This window comes from Enoplosus armatus, chromosome 10 (assembly GCF_043641665.1).
Source record: "Enoplosus armatus isolate fEnoArm2 chromosome 10, fEnoArm2.hap1, whole genome shotgun sequence".
Classification (NCBI taxonomy): domain Eukaryota; kingdom Metazoa; phylum Chordata; class Actinopteri; order Centrarchiformes; family Enoplosidae; genus Enoplosus; species Enoplosus armatus.
Window position 1 is genome coordinate 16803646 of NC_092189.1, and position 23061 is coordinate 16826706.

Below are 23061 nucleotides of genomic sequence, written 5' to 3' on the forward strand. Positions count from 1 at the left end.
GTATACAACTGGACAACCAACAATTAGCATGCAAGCACATGACTGGACAAGCACTGACCATCCACCTAGCATTGAGTGAGTGAGTGACTACGATTTACTGTATATCTAATCAGATCAGATTGCTACACAATGGGAAAAACAATGAAGAAAATAAATCAAAATGGCAATCAAAGATGTGACTCAAGCATGAAGAGTGGAGAGAGAGGCAACGACAGAAGTGAGGGTGTGCAAGAACGGATGACAAAGCAAGCCATAAAGCAGAAGATCAGGTTAAACTCATTGTGGAGAGTCACGATACTTCAGCTCATCCACTACAATTATACAGTACACACTCTTCAGTCTATAAAAGGTAGAGCACTTAGGTTTACTCTCTCACTTACAGATTTGGCAGTGGCTGAGATGTACTGGACCACCATTTCGCGTTTGGTGCTTAAGTCCTTTCCACGCAGAGGGGCTTTGCGTTCCTCGTTCAGGTTCATGTCCTCCTAAATACACAAAGACAGTGAGGAGACATTTAATGTTATGGTAGAGACTGGGTAATGCTCACATTCAGCACGACAGATTTATGAAGAATGTGGATAAATTGTATAAAAGAAACTTTAAAGGTAAATAAGATTACTCTCCGAGTTGAAGCATTTAGGCTTTACTGCAGAACATACATTGGGCCGAGTCTGAGAGAATAAGAAATAATGGTGTGAAATAATAGCCAATCCCATATCTATAAACCTTAGCATATATACTATGCTGGTGACCAAACAGTTTAAGTACACTTAAACCTAATTGAACATAACAAAATAAATGCATATCAAAACCTCCAACTTTGAACAATAGTTCAATAGTTAGTTAGAAGAAACATTTCTACCAAACTACCAACAATTATACTTTAATTTCCGCTACAACCCTTTTACATCAGATCCTGTCCTCCTGTCTACAGTTGAATTAATTTCTTTTCCATCTATGTTTCTTTGTCAAAGTCACGAGGTACAGCAACAGGAAATAATGGCAGTAATAATTAGTCCTTGAAACGAAAGTAGCAAGGCCACAGCAATATAAACTGTACACCCCAACTCCAAACAAGAGAGCGAAATCAAACAACACTGCTTCTATTGAGGCCATGCAATCACATCAGATAGGCTGGATAGGCAGTATCTGCGTGTTATTGGGAGTATTATCTTCGTGCTACTTTAATTCTGCATCACAAAAGAGGTCTTTCATGTGAGAGACATCAGGGTATGGAGCGAAGGCCGGACAGAGCACTAAAAGCTAGGGAATGACATGATGATTAGAATGGAGGGGGATGTTTATCAGAAGCACTCCCTCACAAAGAGACGGCTAGAATGAACAGAGTGAAAAAACATCCTCCTCAGGGTTTTAGGATACTGGACATAAAGTTGTGGAGCCATGCTGCCCTCTGCTGGGAAGCGCAGGAAATCATGTGTGCTTTAGTTTGGTTGATCTAATATGGCAGTGATTCCAGTGACTCCATTCGATTTAATGTAAAAATCACCTAATAAATTAAGAGTGTCACTTCTAAATAAGAACACTGCAATACAACAGTTTGAATATCTTACCAAAAGTAATCCAATTTGAACTGTTTTACTTCGTTTGACATCGAAGCATGGGCAGGAATTCCATCCAGGGGCAACATGACCTAAATTCCTCCAACTACATTTCCTCTAGTAAATACCCTCGGAGCTAAAAAACCATTAACATCCTTTTTGTGGAACAGGGAGAAAAAAAATTGTGGTTGAAAGTTTTACAATTGGCAGGTTTTTTCACCCAAGGAAACCAGCAGGTTTTTTAATTAATCTTTGAACCCTGCTAATTTATCTGCTTAATTGGCATTCAATAAACGAGGCAAAACGTGGCGGGGTGAGTATGTTGTAGGAGGGGTAGGCGTAGTGGGCCTGCGGGACGCTTGTCAGGGGGCAAACTGGAGGAATGAGCCCTCCATGTTTAGTCTCCAAAATGATTAATGCTCTTTTATTAATTATACCCTCACAGACTACATGAAAAGAGTCCCAGGATGTCTACGAGTATGCTGCTGGCGTAACTAAATGATCTGAGATCTGAGCTTGTATCAATGACAGTGGAGTTACTAAGAAATATGTTCTCGATCTTGTTGTCTCGTGTTGGTCTGGCAAGCGCTTCTCAGAGTTTTCTAATACTTATCAGTCACCACTTGCCTTGCTTGTGGCAAAAAATAATGTCATTCTGCAGCACTTGGCAAATCAAGCGTCATGAACAGGAGTTTTAGGAACACTGTCCATCCCAGAGCACCACTATAATGCATATGTGTATACAGTGCAGGAGTAAGAGGACAGTGACAAGTTGTTTTCAGTTATTTTGACTATGTACTCCAGCACACTGGATTTGAAATGAAACAATGGCTGAGGTTAATGAGCTGGCTTTAAGCTTTAAGGGTGTTTGACGGTGTTCACATCCCTATTGGTTGAGCAGACTCGTAGGCCTTTTCATATAACAATCCCCCCCGAGCTTTGGGACAATGCAGCAGAACATTGATCCTAAATTCAGCCAAAGCAACCAAGGACTTTTTAAGAACCAAACTGTGTAATGTTCTTGACTGGCCAAGTCAGCCACCTCAATCCAACTGAGCAGGTGTTTCATTCACTAAAGACCAGCCCTCAAAGCAAGCAATAAGTGAAGATGGCTGCATTACAGGCCTGGCAGCGCATCACTAGGGAAGATACCAAGCATATGCTAAGTCTGTGGATCATAGATTTCAGGAAGTCATTAACTGCTAAGGGCTTGCAACCAGTATATAATACATTTACTTCACTTTAGCTCTTAATTTGACCTACACATTTGGGGGACAACTAAAAAAGCTACACTTGGCTTATCTAATGTAAAAGTAAGCATCCTAAAACGTAAACTGGAAGTAAGCAGTTTGTTTTAATTTCGTAGTCATTGTTTCATTTCAAATCCAATGCACTTGAGTACACAGCCAAAACAAAACTAATATGCAGCACTGTCTTTCTACTTAAGGACTACCCCCTAAGAAGATGGGCAAAAATCCTCCAGTGCAATGTGGCTGCAAACACAGCTCAATCCATAGTGCCACAGGCTTCAAATCACAGAAAAGAGCAATTAATGGCTACCATCAAATATGTCCGAGGCTGAAATGGATATGAAGCTATGGGGAAAAGTGGATCTAAGAAGAGTAGAAGACATAAAAAAATGTTTTGATTTAACTGTGACAAATTAATTATTTTGTCCACTACCCTCAAGTCTGATCCATGTGCAAGGGCACACACAGTAACTCTCCTGTGGGCTGGTTTTAATGTGAGTGTAACTGCTGAGGGATCACATAGGAGCTTATTACTAGGAGTGTTCATCCTGACAATGGCGCATAGAGAGGCATATAAAACCTCAAACTAGCCACAGCAGCACTGCAATGTGCCATTCTTCTTTCACTGGTCCTCCATCTCTGCAAACACCTCAATACACCCTACACTACTCTTGACGATGAGAAGGCACTCTCTAAAGAATTGTAACAGAGACAAATTGGCACTGGAATCACGTCAATTCAATCAATCCTAAGTAGGGATGCTCTTGGAGGTTTTCATGCTGACAGACAAGTAAAAGCGTCATTTGGGTAATAATGCCATGCCGCTAATTGCCACATCAGCACAGATGACTTAAAGGGCCAATATGCAGCAACTATTGACACAAAGTCACGCCATCAGGGAGATTTTTGTCTGGATAGAGAGGACAAGTTCATGTATCTGACCTCACCAGATATCCCACCTCTGCCTTCCATTGATGGTCCTTTTACAGACAATAAAGAGTTGAACTGATAATGAAAGTGTAGTGTAAAGGTTTCACAGCTTACAGAATGCTGATGAAATTAGTTCATGTTATATTGTGTGCTACTGTGTTTCTAGGTTTAACTGCTTGAATTGGAGTCTTCTACAGCAACACAGCTGTCTCCTTAGTGAGATGCAAATACCGGACATTTCATCAGCGGATTTACTGGTGTGCATTTTGATGAGGGGCTCTGGATTCCAGCTGTGCACATCTTGGGAAATCCAACAACAGTACACACAGAGTAAAGACATACACTACCTTCTAAAGGCAGTGCTGAAAGTAAATGTTTTTTCAGGCATTTTAACTTTCCCTGCAGTTTTATGAATATACTTCTGCTCTCAATGGTTAGCTTCAAAAATTCTAGAAAGAGTTCATTTGGTTTTCCTCCCCCACTGACTGAGTGTTTCTTCCTATATTTTCCCAGATCCCTTTGATGACCTTTCAGTAATAGGCTACGTGCTATTTAGGCTTTGAGATACACAGCGCAATGTGTAAACCACTTTTCAGAGTAAAAATGTTTTCACTTTCTCCTAGTCATTAATTCACAGTAGGTGGTCTCAATAATATGGCATGGGTCATCCCTTCATTTGAAGCAGGCTAGACATCTAAGGCTGTAGCATGTAGCACCATAAAAACAATCAATAACGGTATGGGTATAAAAACAAAAGGGGCAACTAAAATGTATGTGTTTGACATAAATAGAGATAGCGATGATAAAGACACATACATGCTAGAGAAAAGCTACTAACATCAAGACAAACTACCCACCACTGTCATTTCTGTGTTTGCTACATCAAAGCAGAAAAGTTTAGTCTAAAGTCTCTTTCACACATAGTTCCCATTAAATTACTGGGATAACCTTTCAGGCACCGCTAATGATTTTTACAATTCACATATGCAGCTACATTCATTAACATTTCCGTCTTGCGCCTTTTCACACATGCCATGGCACTGCCGGAATAGATGGGGCCAGGGACAGTCCTGCAGATGGCGGTAATGCAACACTTATGGATGCCAACCGCCATAAAACTCAACTGAAGAAGAAGAAAATGGGACAAGGCTGAATGTACGCGTACACAGAAGACGTCTCTGTCTTGTAATGTATTTAATATTCAACAATTTTGCAAGACAATAGCAAATACGTCATCAGTGGAGTCTTGTGATTGGTTCGCTGGCTCTCCGTGAAAGCACATTTCTTCAGACGGACGTAACCCTTTACATGATTGTCCCTGCAATGTTACTGCTTTCATTCACAACACAGCTGTACCGGCATTTTCCCTGAGATGTTGGTCTTGAGGTGGGAAAGTAGCGGCACATGACCCCACGCAGGAAATGTTCCTGAACATTTCAGGGATAGACTGCATGTGTGAAAGGGGCTGGATATGAGAGTCAATAGTGGTGGCTTCAAAAGTACATAAGTAAATAACCCTTTTCTTTTTGATTTCATTACTGTAATTACACTTTCCAACCCGAAGTGTCAAGGCCTGTCAAATGTCAGAGCAGCAAACATGCCTTCTGTGTCGTCTATCACTGAGCAAATTGAAGCCTGGGTTTAATGTCACGCCGCTGTGAGCACAAACATAGTAATTGAGAGGTGAACTGAGTGACAGGGATGAGCACCCAGGCAAGAAAACACTGAGCAGTAGCCTGATGAAAACCAGGAGCACTGGTCGCTTTTCTCTGGCCCTGGCAATAAAGACCATTGTATGAGAAAAAAGGAAAGGCAGGCACCGTACCACGCACACGCACACACACACACACACACACACACACACACACTCAGAGACATTATCCACAATAGTACACACAACCTATGCAATGAAGCCAGAGTAATTCAGCTCCCCTCTTCAAAGAGATGGGCTGAAAGCTTTTTGTTAGATTTCAATCCTGTAGTACATAAGGCCAAAAATGCATTTCAATGGAGAAAATCACAAGTGTGACAGAGCTTTGACCCCGCAGATGAGTGCGAAGTGAATTTCAAAGTTTGGTGTTCTTCTGACAGTGAACTAGGGAATACGTAGGTGGAGCCCAGATTCACCAAAGCTTAACATCTGAATGCAAAATGCATTTAAATACTGTACAAATCCCAAATCAATTTCAGATAAATTAAATGTATCCTAGATAGTGTATTTGAGTTAAACTACATCATCTCATGTTTCAAAAATGAAACTTTGTATCACAAATATGTTATTTTAATTATTTATTTTACACATTTTGTACCTCAAGTCAGGGTCAGTTATCAAAGAAGTGAGAGGGCAAGATTTCATGTCACCATGGGAGTTGCTGCTTCTCAATATGCTGCTGTCGTGTGAGCCATCGCCCAAGCATTAATTTGTGGGGGCTTTAAACTGCCCAATGTTTACATCATTTCACAAAGCCTTGCAGTTACATCAGTGGTTTTCAATTCTGGCCCTTAGGATACTAAGCATTGATGGTTTTCTAACCTATGTCATAGTTAAAAAGGGGGGAAATATATTTTAAAGATTATCTCTATAAATCTACAGATAAAGTTCTGCCCTGTCTCTGATCATAGGACTGTGTGTGACTTAAATCACAACTACTGGAGCTTCGTTGGCAGATGTAGATGTTTACATGCACACTAGTATTGCTGGGTCTTGGATTATTTAAGAGTATGCAGATGTTAACATCATATCCTGGTTTCCAATCTAAGGCTTGTTCATTTAGTTACTAGAACTGTAAATCATGATATCTTGATAGGAGAATTTTACCAGGACAGATTATACAGTAAAACGACAGACAATTTTAAGATGTTGCATAAAAATAGGAGAGCTTTGAAAAGCAGTTATTTCATTATCATCCTGGCAAAGTAGTAAAGCAGTAAGTAGTAAAACAAGGACACATGGAGATCTGTGGTGATGATGATATTAACAAGATGCTTTTCAAACTTTACTTTCCACCTTGTCAAACTCCTCTTCCCCAACACTCACAACAGCACCTATTTACGTGTGCGCCTCTATGCACAGATTTATGAACCAATTTAAGATTTCATAATAGAATACTGATTGTTTATTATTCTGTGGCAGCTATAATAAAACTGTTGTGGAGTGCTACGGATAACCGTATGCAAGGGAAACACTGCAAGAGAAATACAAAGCTCACCATCATCTTCTCAAAGAGGTCAATGATCTCCTTTTCCGAGAGGTTCATGGAGCGGTCGTCAAAAAGGGGCTGAGGAACAGGAAGTTCAGTCTGGGTAGAGAGGGGATCGGTTGGGTGCTGTATAAGGGGCTTCTCCTTCTTCATCCCCGTCTTCCTGAAACTGGTAATACGATCACGCTGAAAGAAAACAGAATTTGAGATTAAAAATTCTGTTCAGACCAGGTCAGGCATGAGGCTCATTGTTTTTGGTTATTGCTGATTTACAATCAAAGAAACCTGATTTTCTAAAAGGAGTACATTGACTGTAACCCGAATTTCATGTCCACACACATCAAAGACTTGTTCTGTTTCCTGCTTTCAGAGGACATTGTTCACCACAATTTACAGTAAAACAGGATCATCTGATGGTGAGGAGAGTAAATCCAGACTATGGATGAAAAGCTTAGCTGCTGCATTGACATGTTGGTTGAAAGGTTCAAGTCTGCCTCTCTGACCACGCCTACAACTGACACACCCAACTCTGATGAAGCTTTACACATTATTGCATTGTGAGGTGCTGTACTGCACCGGGTGGGGACAGAGTGAAGACCAACCACTAGATAGCAGAGCAAACATGTTATTAAGGCTGTGTGTAGTTACTTAAACAAGACGTATAGACAAGAAGTCTATAGTCACATAGGTGGGACCACAAGGCTGTAATGCTCATAACAAAAACAAAATTCTTAGACTTTGGCTACTATTATATCCTTGCCACTGGGTAAAATATATCTAAGTTGGTCCTGACGGTGACGCGAAAGGTTAGGCCATGTTGTTGCCTAAAAGGTTTCACTGAGCACGAAGGTGTTCTTCATTAGTATTTGACCAGAAGGTGGCGTTAGAGGAACGGTGACTGTGGTAAGCCACTATTGAGATTTTGGATATTTTCTGGAAATGTGGTCACCAATGTAAAAAAAAAAAAAGGTACTTCCTGTGAACAGAATGAATTTGCTCATAAAATCCCATGTCAGCATTATTGACATCGCAAATCATCCAATAGTGTCGGACAGACTAACATCGTCATCTCTAGAACCTTGTGTGAAGCTAAAAACAATACGTTTTTTTGATTTTTCAAAACAAATATAGATACAGTTTGCAACATACTAGTAGCAAAAAAACACATGTATTTGACATAGTATACTGTATGAAGCTTATCAGGACTTTACTTACCATCATACCCATAGGATTACCTGGTTTGTGCTCATGTTATTAGTATAGTTTTAACATACAATAACAATTTAAGCTCATTGTGAAACATCTGTGAGGTTCAGTTGCGTTTCCGTGTTATATTCATCAGTTGATGCTATTTTGATGAATGCAGTAGAGTAAAGTTTAGTGTGAAAGCAGAAAAAATACATGAACCGCATGCAGCTAGTCAATGTTAGTCATATTTAGTAAAATGGGATGGAGGGGACATGCTGGATGAATGAACATATATCAATGAAATGGAAAGACAAACAAGATGATGACATACATGATGTCACGACTATCAGTTTGCTGAAATATAACTGAATGGATCAAATATACTGTGTGCTAAGACAAAAACAGATCACTCCAGAAAGCTGCAGTTGCATGCTGACATTGCGTTGTACATCCTAAAATTAAAGCATGAGCTTCTAAGTGTCAAAGTCAGGCTATTTGTTAACTAAGGGTATTAAAAAAGCCCCAGGCAGAAACATCTAATCGGAAGTGCGACTGATAATTGCATACTAAATGATCTATGAGCTTCTTACAAAAGTCTAGATGCTATGGGCTAAATTTTTGTTCACAATGAAAAATTTAGGACGTTCATGGTGCTAAATAATAGCACCATGTAAAATCATCTCTTATTTACACAGCATTATGGAGGGCTACCACAAGTTTAAGCTTAGCCTTTGTGTTACCATACAGAAACAAAAAACTGTTAGAGTGTAGATGTAACCTATCTTCAGTTTTTCATGTTCTGTTTGCTTAGAATTTTAATTAAATTGGCACATTTGATCCATCCACATATTTTAGTTAGAAGTCCCATGCAGCTATGACAAAACATTAAGATGATGTAAAACAAAAAAAAAAACACACCAAAATTAAACCGAGCACCTTACCATATCATCAGCCAATGTTTTTATGTGTATGTTCTGTTGAAGGGAGGGCACAGTGTGAAAAACAAGATCCAACAGAAAATGACAACACCGCAAAGTGCACATTATGTATCCCATCTGCAGTGTGTTCACATGTGCAGTGTCCTCTGGATACTGACTCATGTTCCTCTCAGAATCCAATTAAGTCTCCAATTAACAAATACACTTGTGTAATATATATATATATATATATATATATCAGAGAAGGCCAAGGACGTGGAGCTAAATGCCTTAAAACCACAGCTAGCATTGGCCCATTCTTATTATCTGTTTTTTTTCCAATGACGATATGAGCATATCCTGGATATTGTACATGTGTTGAATGTGACAATACTCGATGATCCCACATAATAGGGTTTTAATGTATGTAAACGTAAGTGTGTGTTCAAGAGTGAACATCCCAAGCGCGCACACTTTAAGACAAATGCCAAAGAAATAAATAAAATGAGACGTATCATAAAGCACCTATAATCCCAAAGCTACATAATGAGCACACGTATTGAAAGCATGCAAGTTAGTACCCTTTCACAAGGCAACATGTTACAACCTGGCACAGTTTAACACCAAAAGGTTCTTCATGTGTTCTAAAGAGCATCTCTTGTAGTGACAGTGGTCCAACCACATCATTCTTGTTCCCTATTATATTTATTTATTATAAACTCCAGGCAAAGAAATTCACAACTGTTTTTTATCTGTGTTTGCTTGCAAATCAAATTTAGCATCCTCACAAAATGTTACAAATAGCTCATATAACAAAATTAATACCACAACTTCTCTTTACTACATATGTTTGTCTTCATCTCAGCACAATAAGACAGGCTACTGCCAAAGGCTTGTGGCTCGGCAAGGGACAGCAATTTGAAACACACCTCAAATGGGAAGCAGTAGCAACATGCCATATGCTGTGGCGCTAGGCTGTGAAGTACTAATGAGTAGGGAGATGTGGGGTGGTGATGGCCATAAAGCCTGCCTCCAGCCGCAGATTTCTCCACTAGTCTAATCAGGAAACTACTGATGCTGGGGAGAGCAAACAGACTGCCTCTAACCTGCACCTCCCTCTGTGCATCTTCATCAGCTGTCGCTGTGGGCAACACTGAGCAGACACTCAAACTGCCATATCTATCACTAGTTTCGTCTGCAACAACTGATCAACAGTTGGGAGATAAAGCTATGAACCACAGAAAACAAAGATTCAATCTCTTTGTGCAGGCTTCATGTGTTGTCCAAGCTGTTATTTCAAGTCAAGATAACAAATGTGTCATATTCATCCGACATAATGCATGAGAGGGTTCTGCCCGGGATGTCCAGGTATTTGTTTCAGCACCATTCGTGGCCTTTAATATAGCTGCACAAGTTGTCACAACATCTGTTCAGCTAAGAATTTGACCTGAGCAACAACTTTTCCCATTTCTAACTCAGAGTGTATGTATCATTAAGCCCAGCATACTCTTGCAGTCTAAAACTGCGTGAAACAATAGCTAATTTTCAAATGGAGTACTTAAACATTTTCTAATCAATTTAACAACAATCAAACCACTGTTTGGTTAATTGCCTTGACTTGAGGGCCTTTCCTTGCCCATTATCTTGGCAACATCGCAACAACGCAATTTAACATCTAACAATTAAGCTTGCATGTCCTCTGGGCTTCTCCTGCTTATTAAAGTAAACTTTTTCATCATAATAAATGTTTATTACCAAACACATATTCCTCTAAATAACCTAATCAAATTAGCTCTGGGTCCCTCCTTAATCAAATATGATTATGACTCCATGCAGATCCTTAAAAATTAAAACACAAAGCAATATCCCACAACTTGCGACAATTTGGGGACACAAAACCATACCAGTATGCATATTTGACACAATAACTTTTAAAATTAATATTACAAACTACAATTAATGTTAATATTACATTAACTCATGAATAAACATATCCTTCCATTGCTCATTACAAAATTTCACCAGGTGGCACATGAAAAATACATTTTCATTCAAGATGGACAAAGGACCAACTTTGTTTGCACATCTTTTTAATAGCAGCGCCTGCTATTTCCAACCAATTTAACTAGACCATCTGTATGATGTCATTTTAACTCACTCACTGGAACTATCACTATAAAATCAGTAGCCACAATGCCTCTGTAAAACGAGTTTAGAAGGAAATTGGGTTTTACTTTAATTAGTTCTAATAATAACAAAGGATTAGTGGGAGCCAGCCATGTTTGGCAGTGAAGACTGTAATGCAATGTGCTGCCGACAGTTCTTGGCAACTTCATGAAACTACCTTGTGTCCCTGTGTAATCGACTCCTCGGTTCTGCTACAGGCTACTAAGTGTTAGCAACACTCACAACTGGTTTCAATGTGGCAAAGAAATTCTCATTTCCTGGAGAAAAAACAAAAAACTTCCCAATGCTGTCAGAAGAGCTGTGAGAAATTTAGGAAAATTGTGCAAAGTTTTAATTGGCCTCAGGTAAATAGACTTTAGTAGCTCAGCAGTCAAGTTGGGTTTTCATAGTGGAAAATCTGTTGGCGTTCATTTATTTCTCCACTCCAAAGCTGTTTGTTGCTCATTCAGAAGGTTACAATTATCAATGTACTAAACTACCTAATAATTCCACACATTTCCTTTCCCCTCTCTGTTGTATTCAGTGGAGTAAAGCACATCTCATTGCTGCAGACATTCACAATTCAAAAGTGCAGGACTGAAGCTGCACTGAAGACATCTTACAGACACTCCTAAGAACCATCAAACAATATACTATTATTAACTCATCAATAGCAATAGTGAGAGAGCTGTTAGACACTGAAGCAGTATAAAACTTGCTTACTGCACTTAAACTTCACACTCAACAAAAGGAATTAAGAGCTACAAGCAAAATGAAAAGCCAAGGTTACTTTCCTCAAAAGGAAAGTATAGTATCAACTCGCTAATATAGCCAAGTATTGACAAGCATGCCACTTGTCAGTATATCAATGTTAATACTTAAAATATACAGACTGTTAACTGACAACGCACTCTGCTTTTACATAGGTGTTACTGATTAAATAGAGTTGATGCATAATGTGCAATGTGAACGTGAAACTGATTACACAGGAACTTTGCAGCCTCATTCAGGAGTGACAACCTAAAAAAAAAAACACATTCAGAAACCCCTACATCAGCACTGCACAATGATCTGGGTAATTCAGATAGTAAATCTGACAATACCATATTGCAGTGCGGCCCTTTGTTCATTTCTAATGCATTACTTACTTCAGTAGCTCATATTGTTTATATGCAATTAAACAGAATTTGCCTATTGTGGCAACAAAACTCAAAAGTGAAGGAGTACATTACATGGAGATAAAGCACACCACACAGGAGACAACAGTTTTTGTCTCAACAGTTGCATGGAATACTTGGTTTGCCAATTCGCCACAGCTTGTAAACATGAAAGCACCCTAAAGCACAGTAACAGTATCAAGCATAAAAGATGCAGAGACACATGCACTGATCGCAGCACACCTTAAAATCCAAAAGCTTCTGAGCAAAACATCTACCAGTCAGCAGAAAAAACAGAAGTGATGATAAATTCAAAAAACAGCTTACCATAATGCAAAGGAAGAATTGTCATTCCTAAACCTCACAGCATGGCTTGAATATATTTGAGGGGGAAAAATGTGTACAAGTGAATCTGATGCACAGCAATAACAGTGCATGTGCACAGACTGTAGGAGGCAGAGCTGATACATGTCTGTAGCTACAACCAAATTACAGATCAGAAACAAGTTTAAGATGGAAAAAGAAAAAAAACATTATGTCTTGTTCTGAATGTCAATATGAACGGCCTCTAAATTTGGGCTGTTGCTCCTAAACATTTCAATAGGGTGCACCAGAGCTCTTACTGGAGTCCTGTCCAGAACCCTGACAGACTGTAAATGGCGACATTTATATAGCGCTTTTATCCAAAGTGCTTTACAATTTGCCTCACATTCATGCATTCACACACACACACACACACACACACACACACACGCTCACCGATGGCAGCGGGCTAACATGCAAGGTGCTTGTCACACCATCAGGAGAAATTTGAGGTTCAGTGTCTTGCCCAAGGACATGCGTACAGGAGGAGCTGAGGATCGAACCACCATAATTAAAACGTCATCTATATATACTGTACGTATTAAGTTAGAAAGGAAATAAAAAGGCTGTTGTTTTTACAACTAAACTAAGACAAACTTGTAGCTGACCCTTTAGGCCACGGCACTACTTTCCTGTAGTTACATTAGAGACTAATGATTGCTAGTCATAGCCATAAACACCCAAATTACATAATTTGTCTTTCTGTAATCAGATAGGATGTACACCATTGCCAATATCATGCTCAATTTTGGGGAAGTGGCATCAGACAGCACCAAATACCAATCGAGTAACTGAATTAGACATAGTCTAAACAAATCAATTTCTCTAAATTAATCTTGTTACAAAGTCTTCTCAATGGCTGTATTTGCAAACTCAGAGAGGTAGTGCACAGTGCAGCCTACGCTGCTACGAAAGATTTATGAAAGCATGAAAGTAAAATTTTTTCTTCTTGATAAAATCTATCAAATTAATCTTTGTGTTTGCACTGTGAGTACACCCTTTTCACACAGAGCAGAGAACGGGGGGGGCACACTAAGACCCTGCTTACACCTGGCATTTCATGTGACATATATCCAAACTACATCTGGAGAGCATTTATCCATTTTGAATATATTCACTTTTTAAAGTGTATTAAAACTGACTTCAGCAGCCAGATAGAAATGTAAATGCCCTCTCCTGGTGTCTTCTCTCACACTATGCAAATAATTCTTCCTGAACGTTAAATGACAGTAAACATCTGGTTCAATTTGCACTACAGCCTTGAGTCTCATCTTTATTCAAACTTGATGTTTTCATCTCCCCAGCTCTAGGGCCTGTTCCAAGAAGGAGCTATACCGAGTTGTCTGAATACCTTTCTAGAGTAAAAGTCCACAACATGTCTTTTTACATCAGTCATTTTTTTTAGATTTGAAATGGTTCTGAGTTTTACCCAGCAAATCGGGATAATTCAGTAAACCTGCTTATAAATTATTATCAATAAACAAATCAAACAATAATTTATTACCCCTCTCTTAAATAGAAAATGGTTTGTATAAATTGGTTTCTATTTGAATGGTAATGACATAGATGCATACATACATACATGTCATCATCAATCTTTCCTCAATCACCAGAAAGGCTCCATTACCACAAATCAGATATGTATCAGACTTAAAACGTGGTCCAAATCAGAATTAATAATGTCAGATTCAATGTGTTTTTTCTGATCAACTTGTCATTTAAAAAACTGAGAGAGTCACACGTGAGTGGGGTCACTTTTACCTGTACTTAAAATAGAGATATCCACATAACAACACATATCTGTCTGTGAGTTAGTCAATACAAATGAAAGTTAACACACAAACAGCAGGACACACAGCCCCTTATCCCAGCAGAGAAAAAAATCTATCATACACACACACACACACACACACACACACACACACCATAATGGCACACTTGTCCTCTCGGCAAACTGGATTAGGAACAATTTAATCAAGCACAGAATGTCAAGTTATTCTCCTAAACAAATGAAGTCTTGACAGATGCAGTGTTGGCTCAGTTCTTATGCACAGTCTTGACTTTCTTCTTCTTGACTCACTTGTTTCATTCCAAAAAGATCTCAGAACATGTAATTAATTTGAAAAAGAAGGGGGAAAAAAAACAATGAAGAATGTACTAGATTTCCGCGAGAGCTGAAGTGCCTTTAAAAGGGCATGAGTCTGTGGTAGCCGTATTATTTCAGGAGAGAGCTGGTACTGTTTACAGTTTCCTAAAACAGCAACTATTGAAAAGGGGAAGCACACAAAAGCCAGTAGAGCTATACTGTAAGATTTGAATGGCTCCACACTGGATGGCCTGACCATGTGACTGCAGACTAGCACAGCACTGCCCTCAGGTTATTTGTCTCTGTTGAAAGCAAACTTCTAGTACTGTAAGCATGAGGGTTGGCATGATACAGTATGCAGCCATTACAAATGTTGGGGTTAGTAAGAGAGGTTGGAGATGTCAGTGTATAGAGATCTTCTTAAATTGTTCATGAGATCACAGAGAAATCTCATTTGTATTATAGACTATTGTATCATAAGAAATCCAGCAAAGACTATTAAAACTGCAGCACCTTTTATTATTCAGACTTATTTTTGCTATAATTTAAAATCCAGCTTTTATTGTGCACTGTCATATATTAAACCAGGCTTTTTCTCCAATTGCTGACATGCGCAAAAACATGTGGACTCATGATATGAGCCTGTGTCAAGCCTTTTTCATGAGACATGTATCAGGCAGACAGTCAGTCGTCCTTCTGCATTGACCTCTTTTCACAGGGTCCCACATTACATGAACAGGTTTATTCAACAAATCCATTTTTAAAATTGATTAAAATTCTTCAATTCAAATACACTATTATCTTGCTTTAATCTCTATACTGTTAAGAAGACTTGCAACTAAGCACATTCTTCTGTGAGACTGTATATTGCACTGTATTTCACAGCAAATGACACATTCTTTCTCATATCTGTCACTGATTAAAAAAAGTGCGAACACAGCTGTCAAACAACCCAATGATTTCTAACTGACACTGATGAATAGCAAATTAGAACAGTGCGACAACAAACACCTCTTCTCAGCAAATTTAGCAAGAGGGAAAGCTCCCCCATCACAGAGCTGGGAACCCCCTTCATCCTGGCCTACATCAGACTCTGCAGTTGCTCAGTCAAAACAAAGCCTACCACTCATGAATCATCAAACCACTGTAAGCTACTATGAGATGATTCATGTATTCTTACATAGAGAAAACTAGAATGCAAGACATATCTTACGCAGGTTTTTTTTTTTTTTTTTTTTTTACATGTAACTGATGCAGCCAAATAAATTTCCCATTCTTAAATCCAATCCACTGTACATGAATAGAGCCCATCTCAGAGGGTGACATTACAGCAGTGGGTCTGTCGGTCTCTACCACTGTGTGACTAAAGCATTCTTCACTGCTTCCTCTCTCCAACTTCCTGAATGCCTTTAAAACACTCACATGTGGTCTGTTTCCTGCCGTTTCTCACACGTCTCCTACCACAATCACAGTTACATTCACTCAATAATACATAATGTAAAAGTGAAAACAAAAATACAAAGCACCACAGAAAAAAATAGGTAGAACTACATGACTACTTGTTGAGATTGACCAAACAGGAAATAGGCAATACAAAACAGCTTAAAGAGTGTGACAAGCTGACAACCTGTACTAACCACATGCTAACATGACCTAAAATGATCCCCAAGGCTTCCCCAAAGCTCATGTATCAAAGAGTCAAAAGCTTCAAATGCCACAGCTTCCAACAGCAGTGGCACAGTGAGCCATTAAATGTGATTCACAATGTGATACTGTCAAAACTGTCAAAAGCACGAAGGTTAACAACACCGTTGCTTAGCAATATACTTGATTCCGACACATAAATTTCCAAATATGGGCTGTAGCCTAAAACGTAGCACAGCTGACTGATGTGGACAAAAATCATAAAAACTAAGGCTTGTTCTTGAAAAATATACAGTGAATCATAATATCTCTTTAGGTGGTGGTAAAACACTAATTAACTTGTTTAGTTGATGTCCATCACAATGTACATTATTAAGCAAGGTCAAACAGGAACTGCAAAGTTTTTCATAAATTATTCTGACAAAGATTGCCTAGTAGTGTTTATGTAGGCAACAAAATGTTATATGGGGCCTTGCAATGTTAAAAACAAATCCATGATGTGATTAAACTGACAGTGAGGGAGCAGTGAATGGTAAAGAACATTATATTACCCAAACCTTGAAACAACTGTTTGTCTGTACAATTTCTCGGTAGGCTCCAGAATGAAACGTAGTGTACGCCTTTCCACTAAGCTCTCCCATGTCCGGGGTCTCGTATTAAAGACGCCGCTGCTGAAGTTGTGCTGAACTGTCCATTCATTACAGACACCTTAATTACTTTAATGACCAACTAAATGACGGCATGATTACAATCATTAAGTCCCAATTTAATTAATAAGGGTTAATTACAAATTGCAAACACTCTCAAATAAAACCTGACAAGACAGTAATGGACATTGCCAATGTGCCAATGTTGAGACTACGCCAGCTTTTCCTTTTGCTTAATTTTCTTGTACTGATATCACAGTCTTCCTTTCACTGCAGAAAAAGTTGTTTATAAATATTTTCTGAAGGTCCCTTGTAAACACAGCTTCTGAAAGCACTCACTTTAAGCAATAACAGAAAAGCATGAAAGACCATATTGATTTCATGTAACCACTACGTCAAGCTCCCAAGAAATTAACATGCTGCGTCCTATTCTTAATTTAGTCATTATTACCTATGATTTTCCTCCCCCACTTCTCACAGTACCAACTCTGTTGTGCATTGAATAGGAATTTGAGTCATGGTCCCACTTCTGTTCGCGTTATTGTTTTTTCTTCTGGAACATGCTACGTTTAACATCTACACTGTCCCGTTTGGCCAGTTTGTCCACTCTCATTACCCACAAAGCCTATATGAGCAGGGACCCACATGAATGGGACCTCTGTGCCTTGCCTTACTACTCATAAATGTGCTGCCATGATTTAATATAATAAATCAGGGTGATGCACCACACTTAATACTAACCGGAGCAGATACTAAGCTGCTACATACAACAATTCCCCAAAAAACAATCTTCCCATTTGAACAGTATGTTTATGAATAGCCTAGATTATTTATCCCTTAACCCTCCCAATTTCTATAACATACAGTACTTATTCAACATTTCTGATCCTATTTTTACCTGGTCCTACAAACTGCCAATAATGAAACGCCTGTAAAGTTTTTTTGCTAGGTCACTAAGTCATCAGTTAGAAGGCCTTTGGCATCTCACATCTCAAACAAATTTAATTAATTAATTAGTTAATTAGTTAATTTTGACAAGCATGTTCATTCATAAAGCAATAAGGTGCTGACCAGTGTAGAATACTGGTGAAAAGGCGTTGGGCTGAAATCACTGACCAATTTCCCTCTCTGTCTCACTCATACACTGACAAATGACCTTTGAGATATTGAGCACCCTTTTTCCTTTTGTTATAGATAATAGAAATCAAAAGCAGACAAGCACAGCCTATAATAAGCGAACATGAATCAGTTGTTTGACTGATTGATCACATTGCAGGATGAAATTACCTACCAAAGATGTTGCAGATGATGATGAAGATTGGTACTTCTGCTTTGCAGTTACAAACTGCAAGTTTAATCTTCACACATTTATTACTTTATACATTATTGATTGTTGAATAGCAATGACAATTTTACAAAATTGCTGAAGTGCAGCTAAAGCCTTTGGTAAATATGTGTACTTCAGCATGAAAATGTCTTCCAAGGAACATTCTCTTGAAAATGTCTGAATCTCTGCTCAGTGAATCGTTCATTCTTTTATATTATTGCTACTTTACTACAACTGATTCATTCCTCCTCACGTCATATAAGTCTGTGATCAGAAAATAAACACTGCATGTCACAAGTCTGCATGTAATAAGGTACAAACCTTAAAAAAAAGCTATACATCTACTGGTAAATTTGAAGTGTGTTAATTCACAAAATGCCAAACTACGTGATGCAGATGTACTTCACACAATTGAAATCATGGCTCACATAACAAACCTCTATATAAGCTGAACCTGAAAGTCCTCGCAACCTTAAAGCAATCAAAAAATGTCTGTGATGTGAAGTCACATAGTTATTATATAAATGCAATGGGATGGCTTTTCCCTCATGCTGCTCTGTGAGGTCATATTTTACTCTGGTATGCAGAGGGGTAATATTTCTCCCTCTGTCAAACCGGCTCCCCTAAATTCTTTTAAAAAGACCTCATTCCATCTGCCTGTTTTATTGAATGTCATGTTTTCACAACATCAAGAAAAGGACATTATTACAAAGTATAGCTACAAACAACAGAAACATTTTGAATTATTTCTATCTCTGAACACTGTGGTGTTGTTCTAATGTCCTTGGCTGTGTTGAGTATCTACATTCTGGGCCCAAAGCCCAAATGGTGTTTCTGTGATGTAATCCTGCCTAGTGACTTGTTAGACAAACATACAGCTTTATGTGTTTCTCCTCTAAAGACTGATTTGACTTTGTCGAGACCAAACTGAGCCAGTGTTTGCCACGTTGCTCATTAGCCATGCAAATGGTACTGTATTTTTCAGCAGCTCTGAGTGGGAAAAGGCAGTGACAACCTCTACTTTAATCCTGCTCATGATAGATATTACCCCATCCTTGTGTCTGGACCACATCCACACAAACTACACTGCACATCAGGAATGTAATCCTATAGCTCCATATATGGTGAAAACTGTGAAAAGTACAAGAACATCATAAAGTCTCCAACCATGCGAAAAAACTAAATTTTGTTAGTATGAGATGACACAATCATCTGGCAGACCTCTGCAGTTTCAAGAATCTTGAAACATGAATTGCATTTTTGTACAGATCTGTATCTTTTTATACAGATTCTGAGTTGCCGTTTCACTAATTCAAGTATGCATATACCTTCATGCATGTGCATTTCATCTTATTTACATGTCTGCAAACAAACTTGGAGCTACAGAGTAAATTGGGGCAGCTAAAAAGTGGGGATAAATAAAAGAGGACAGATCATGACTCCACCCAGGGATGAATAATTACTTCCTCCCCCAAACTCTGTGCTGAGATTTTTGCAACAGCCACAGTTCAGGCTTCCTCTGACTACTCTGCTTAGAGGATTGAGCAACAGACCACTTTAAGAAACAAAAAGCAGTGGACTTATAGAGACTTCCCACTAGTCATTTGCTGAGTGATTATGTCATTCTTGCAAACAATATTAAAGTTGGGAAGCAAGATATTCAAGAGTTGCAGGCTGACGTTTGGATTTCTCAAGACAACACCCTTTGGTAGCTCTGGGAGTGCACATAATTTCAGTTCACTCTGGGATTTCCTATCTGGCAGTTATTATGGTTACATTTTCCCTTACACTAACTTTGCTGGAACACAACCAGCGGTTGGTGGTTTTGCCCTATCTGAAACACAGCAATGGCTATGGCTGTTTTCCTCCTCATGTCTCCGTTTTAGGGCAACTTCATATCAGAGCAGCAAGATGCACCACCTAAGTAAACAACTGAGGTGTTAACAAAGCCATTAGCAGTCAGACCGTATGTCTGCAATAAGTCCAACTTGGCTCACTGGTCACTTTCTACAAAAATAGAAACACTAGCCAACCTAAATTGTGTCTTTTTCATTCCTTTGTTTGGTAGCAGGGGCTGTAACTCAACTTTTGACCAATCACACCAATAAGCAAACAATCACAGTTCAATGAAAGGTACAATATAAAGCAAAACAACAAGTCAATCATTGGCTGGTTGAGAGATGACATCATCCAGAAAGTTCCAACAGCAGCCAAGCTTTCCACACTGACAATTGTGGAAAATCAGAAACAATGACCAACAGCAGCCAAAGTATTTTGTCTTTGGTCACGGAAAATTACTTTCAACCCCTGGTTTCTACAGCTGCTGACAGCGTGTACGCAGTGACATGCACTTAACACAGTCAGTAATATAGTTTTACAGTTTTACATTCCACTCAAGACAGTGAATACAACACTGTGGCTACAGCTTCTCAAATAAGGCACTTAACTATAGGTTTTGAATGCTCTTGGAAGTTAGAGGCACTGTTTACCCAATTACAGCAAAAGTTGTTTTTTGCAAAAATAAGTTAAAGCACAACATGAGTTGTCAGATGTGATTGATCCACACTTTATACAGAATCCAAGACAACTCCTCCACCACTACCACCACATCCGTAAAGCTTGTGATCTCATTTCCAGGCTATGAACAGTATGCAGGAATAGCTTAATGACACCAGAGCTCCAATGATGCAGACTCTGGGTTGCCCACTTTTTAAATAAGCACACTCCTCACTCCACATAAACTATTCGCGGCCAGGCAAATAAAGAGGATATAAATGAAATGAATGTGGATGAACTTTTCAGTTGTTATCTAACAGACACTGGCCTGTGACTGTCATTTATTGTGCTGATAATACTGTTCAGGCTGACTAAGGACAAGTTTTATCAATCACACACACTCAAACAGTTCATAAAATCACCACAAACCACACGGACACCACGCTGTGCAATGAGTCCTCCTGTAACTGAACCTCTTCTTTGTGTAGGTAATAAAACATATATTGAAGCCAAACTGTCACAACAAGAATGCTCTTCAAAGAACTTCCAGGAGATGTATTGACGGGGATAATCACATGATGCACTGCATGCTTTCCAAAGTAAAGCACTCAGTGAAACACTACCTCTTTTGCTCAACTCTAACAGCTATTAGCTGCTCTGTATTGGGCTACATTAAATAGTAATAACAACACATCAATAACTATTTGCGCCTCATCCTGCACTAAACAGAGATGTGCTGTGTTGACAACATGTTGTTTACTAACTGTACTTGGGTTATGTGTCCACTTGGCTTGGTTTTATTTGACTTCACCATTATACTAAGTAACTAATAACTATAAAACTATTAGAAAGGCTAAATCTTCAGTGCAATCGGCTTAATGAAGCAGTGTTTACACAGAGTAAAAAAACTACAGTAATGAAACTCCAGCTGTGGAGTGGTGCAACTTTCTCAGTTTCTCAGTGTAAGAGTGAAATTAACCCTTGCTTGTAGGATTACAGGAGTTGACAGTTCACTGCAAACTACTGCCATTCCCATGCAACCACAGCGCAACTGAAAACCTACCAGCTTTTTGTTTTTACCCTCGTCCTCGTTGGACTTCTTTTTAGAGGGTTTATTCGGGTCCTCTCCACCGCTGGCTTGATCCATTTTGGCTTTAAGTTAGTTCCCCTCCAGAGAGACTTGATGCGACCTCCTCAAAAGTTGGCAAACTCCACCAGCAGGCTTTTCACAACACTTGCACAGCAAACCATCCAGGTTAGGTCTTTTCAAAATCCATTCCGTTTAAAAGATGAAGAATAAATTCAAGCTGACCGCTTCCAAATAGTTCCCGAATAGTGTCCAACAGTCGAGGAGGCTGCTTGAAGGAGAAAAGGTGTGGTAGGATATGGTATCCGACCTGATGTCTCCTCAGCTCAGCAGAAAGTCAGTTCACACCGCGGGCAAAGGCTTTCTGAAATAACCAGAACATTGTGTAAATAAAAATTAAATAGTCTATCACAATGTCTTAGGCATTACGTTGCACAAATGTTTGCCTTAACACGTGTTTCCCTGAGCAGTCTTTTTTAGTATGCGGAGTGCAGACACAGTCAGTGAAGCCAGCAGGCTATACTGTGAACGGTAAAACAGATGTAAACAAACATGTCAGAGGTAGCTACAGACAGCTCGGTAAAAATAAAACCACTGTGTTTTTACACTGGCAGACAAAGCCCTGTGTGTGGAACCCGGCTAAACTGATGAGAAAGCAAACTTACAACCGTGTAACTTAGCAATAACATAGTAGTAACTGACAAAAAAAAACGTTTCATGGCAGCCAGGATGCTCTGACAGTTTTCAACGTGCACGGACATGGTCATTATTTGCCTGACAATACAGTCATTAATCACAATTAATAAACAGTTGTTGTAATAAAGGGAAATCACCGTTGTTCTCTCTGCTTGGAATACTTTGCAGTGCTGTACACTTGGCCAGGCTAGCATACATGGACGACCGTTACCGGCCGAACACTACTTGTTTTAACAGACACAACGGCACACAAGCACATACAACACTATGCAATAAATTACAGAGGGAACAATAAATTACATGTCAAAGAAAACTCACAAAACCCCATCCAAAGCTTACCTTTACAAC

The 23061-nt window shown here is 39.0% G+C and overlaps 1 protein-coding gene across 1 annotated transcript in view; it reads right to left on the reverse strand.

The window, feature by feature from the left end:
* diaph2 (diaphanous-related formin 2) overlaps window positions 1–22077 on the reverse strand; it is a 347338-nt gene extending 325261 nt beyond the window's left edge. The window contains exons 1-4 of the mRNA XM_070913036.1: window positions 21994–22077; window positions 9069–9101; window positions 6949–7125; window positions 381–485 (exon numbers count right to left, since the gene is read on the reverse strand). Coding sequence (XP_070769137.1) covers window positions 381–485; window positions 6949–7125; window positions 9069–9101; window positions 21994–22077 — 399 coding nt within the window. The remainder of the gene's footprint in view (window positions 1–380; window positions 486–6948; window positions 7126–9068; window positions 9102–21993) is intronic.
* Between the last annotated feature and the right edge of the window lie 984 nt (window positions 22078–23061).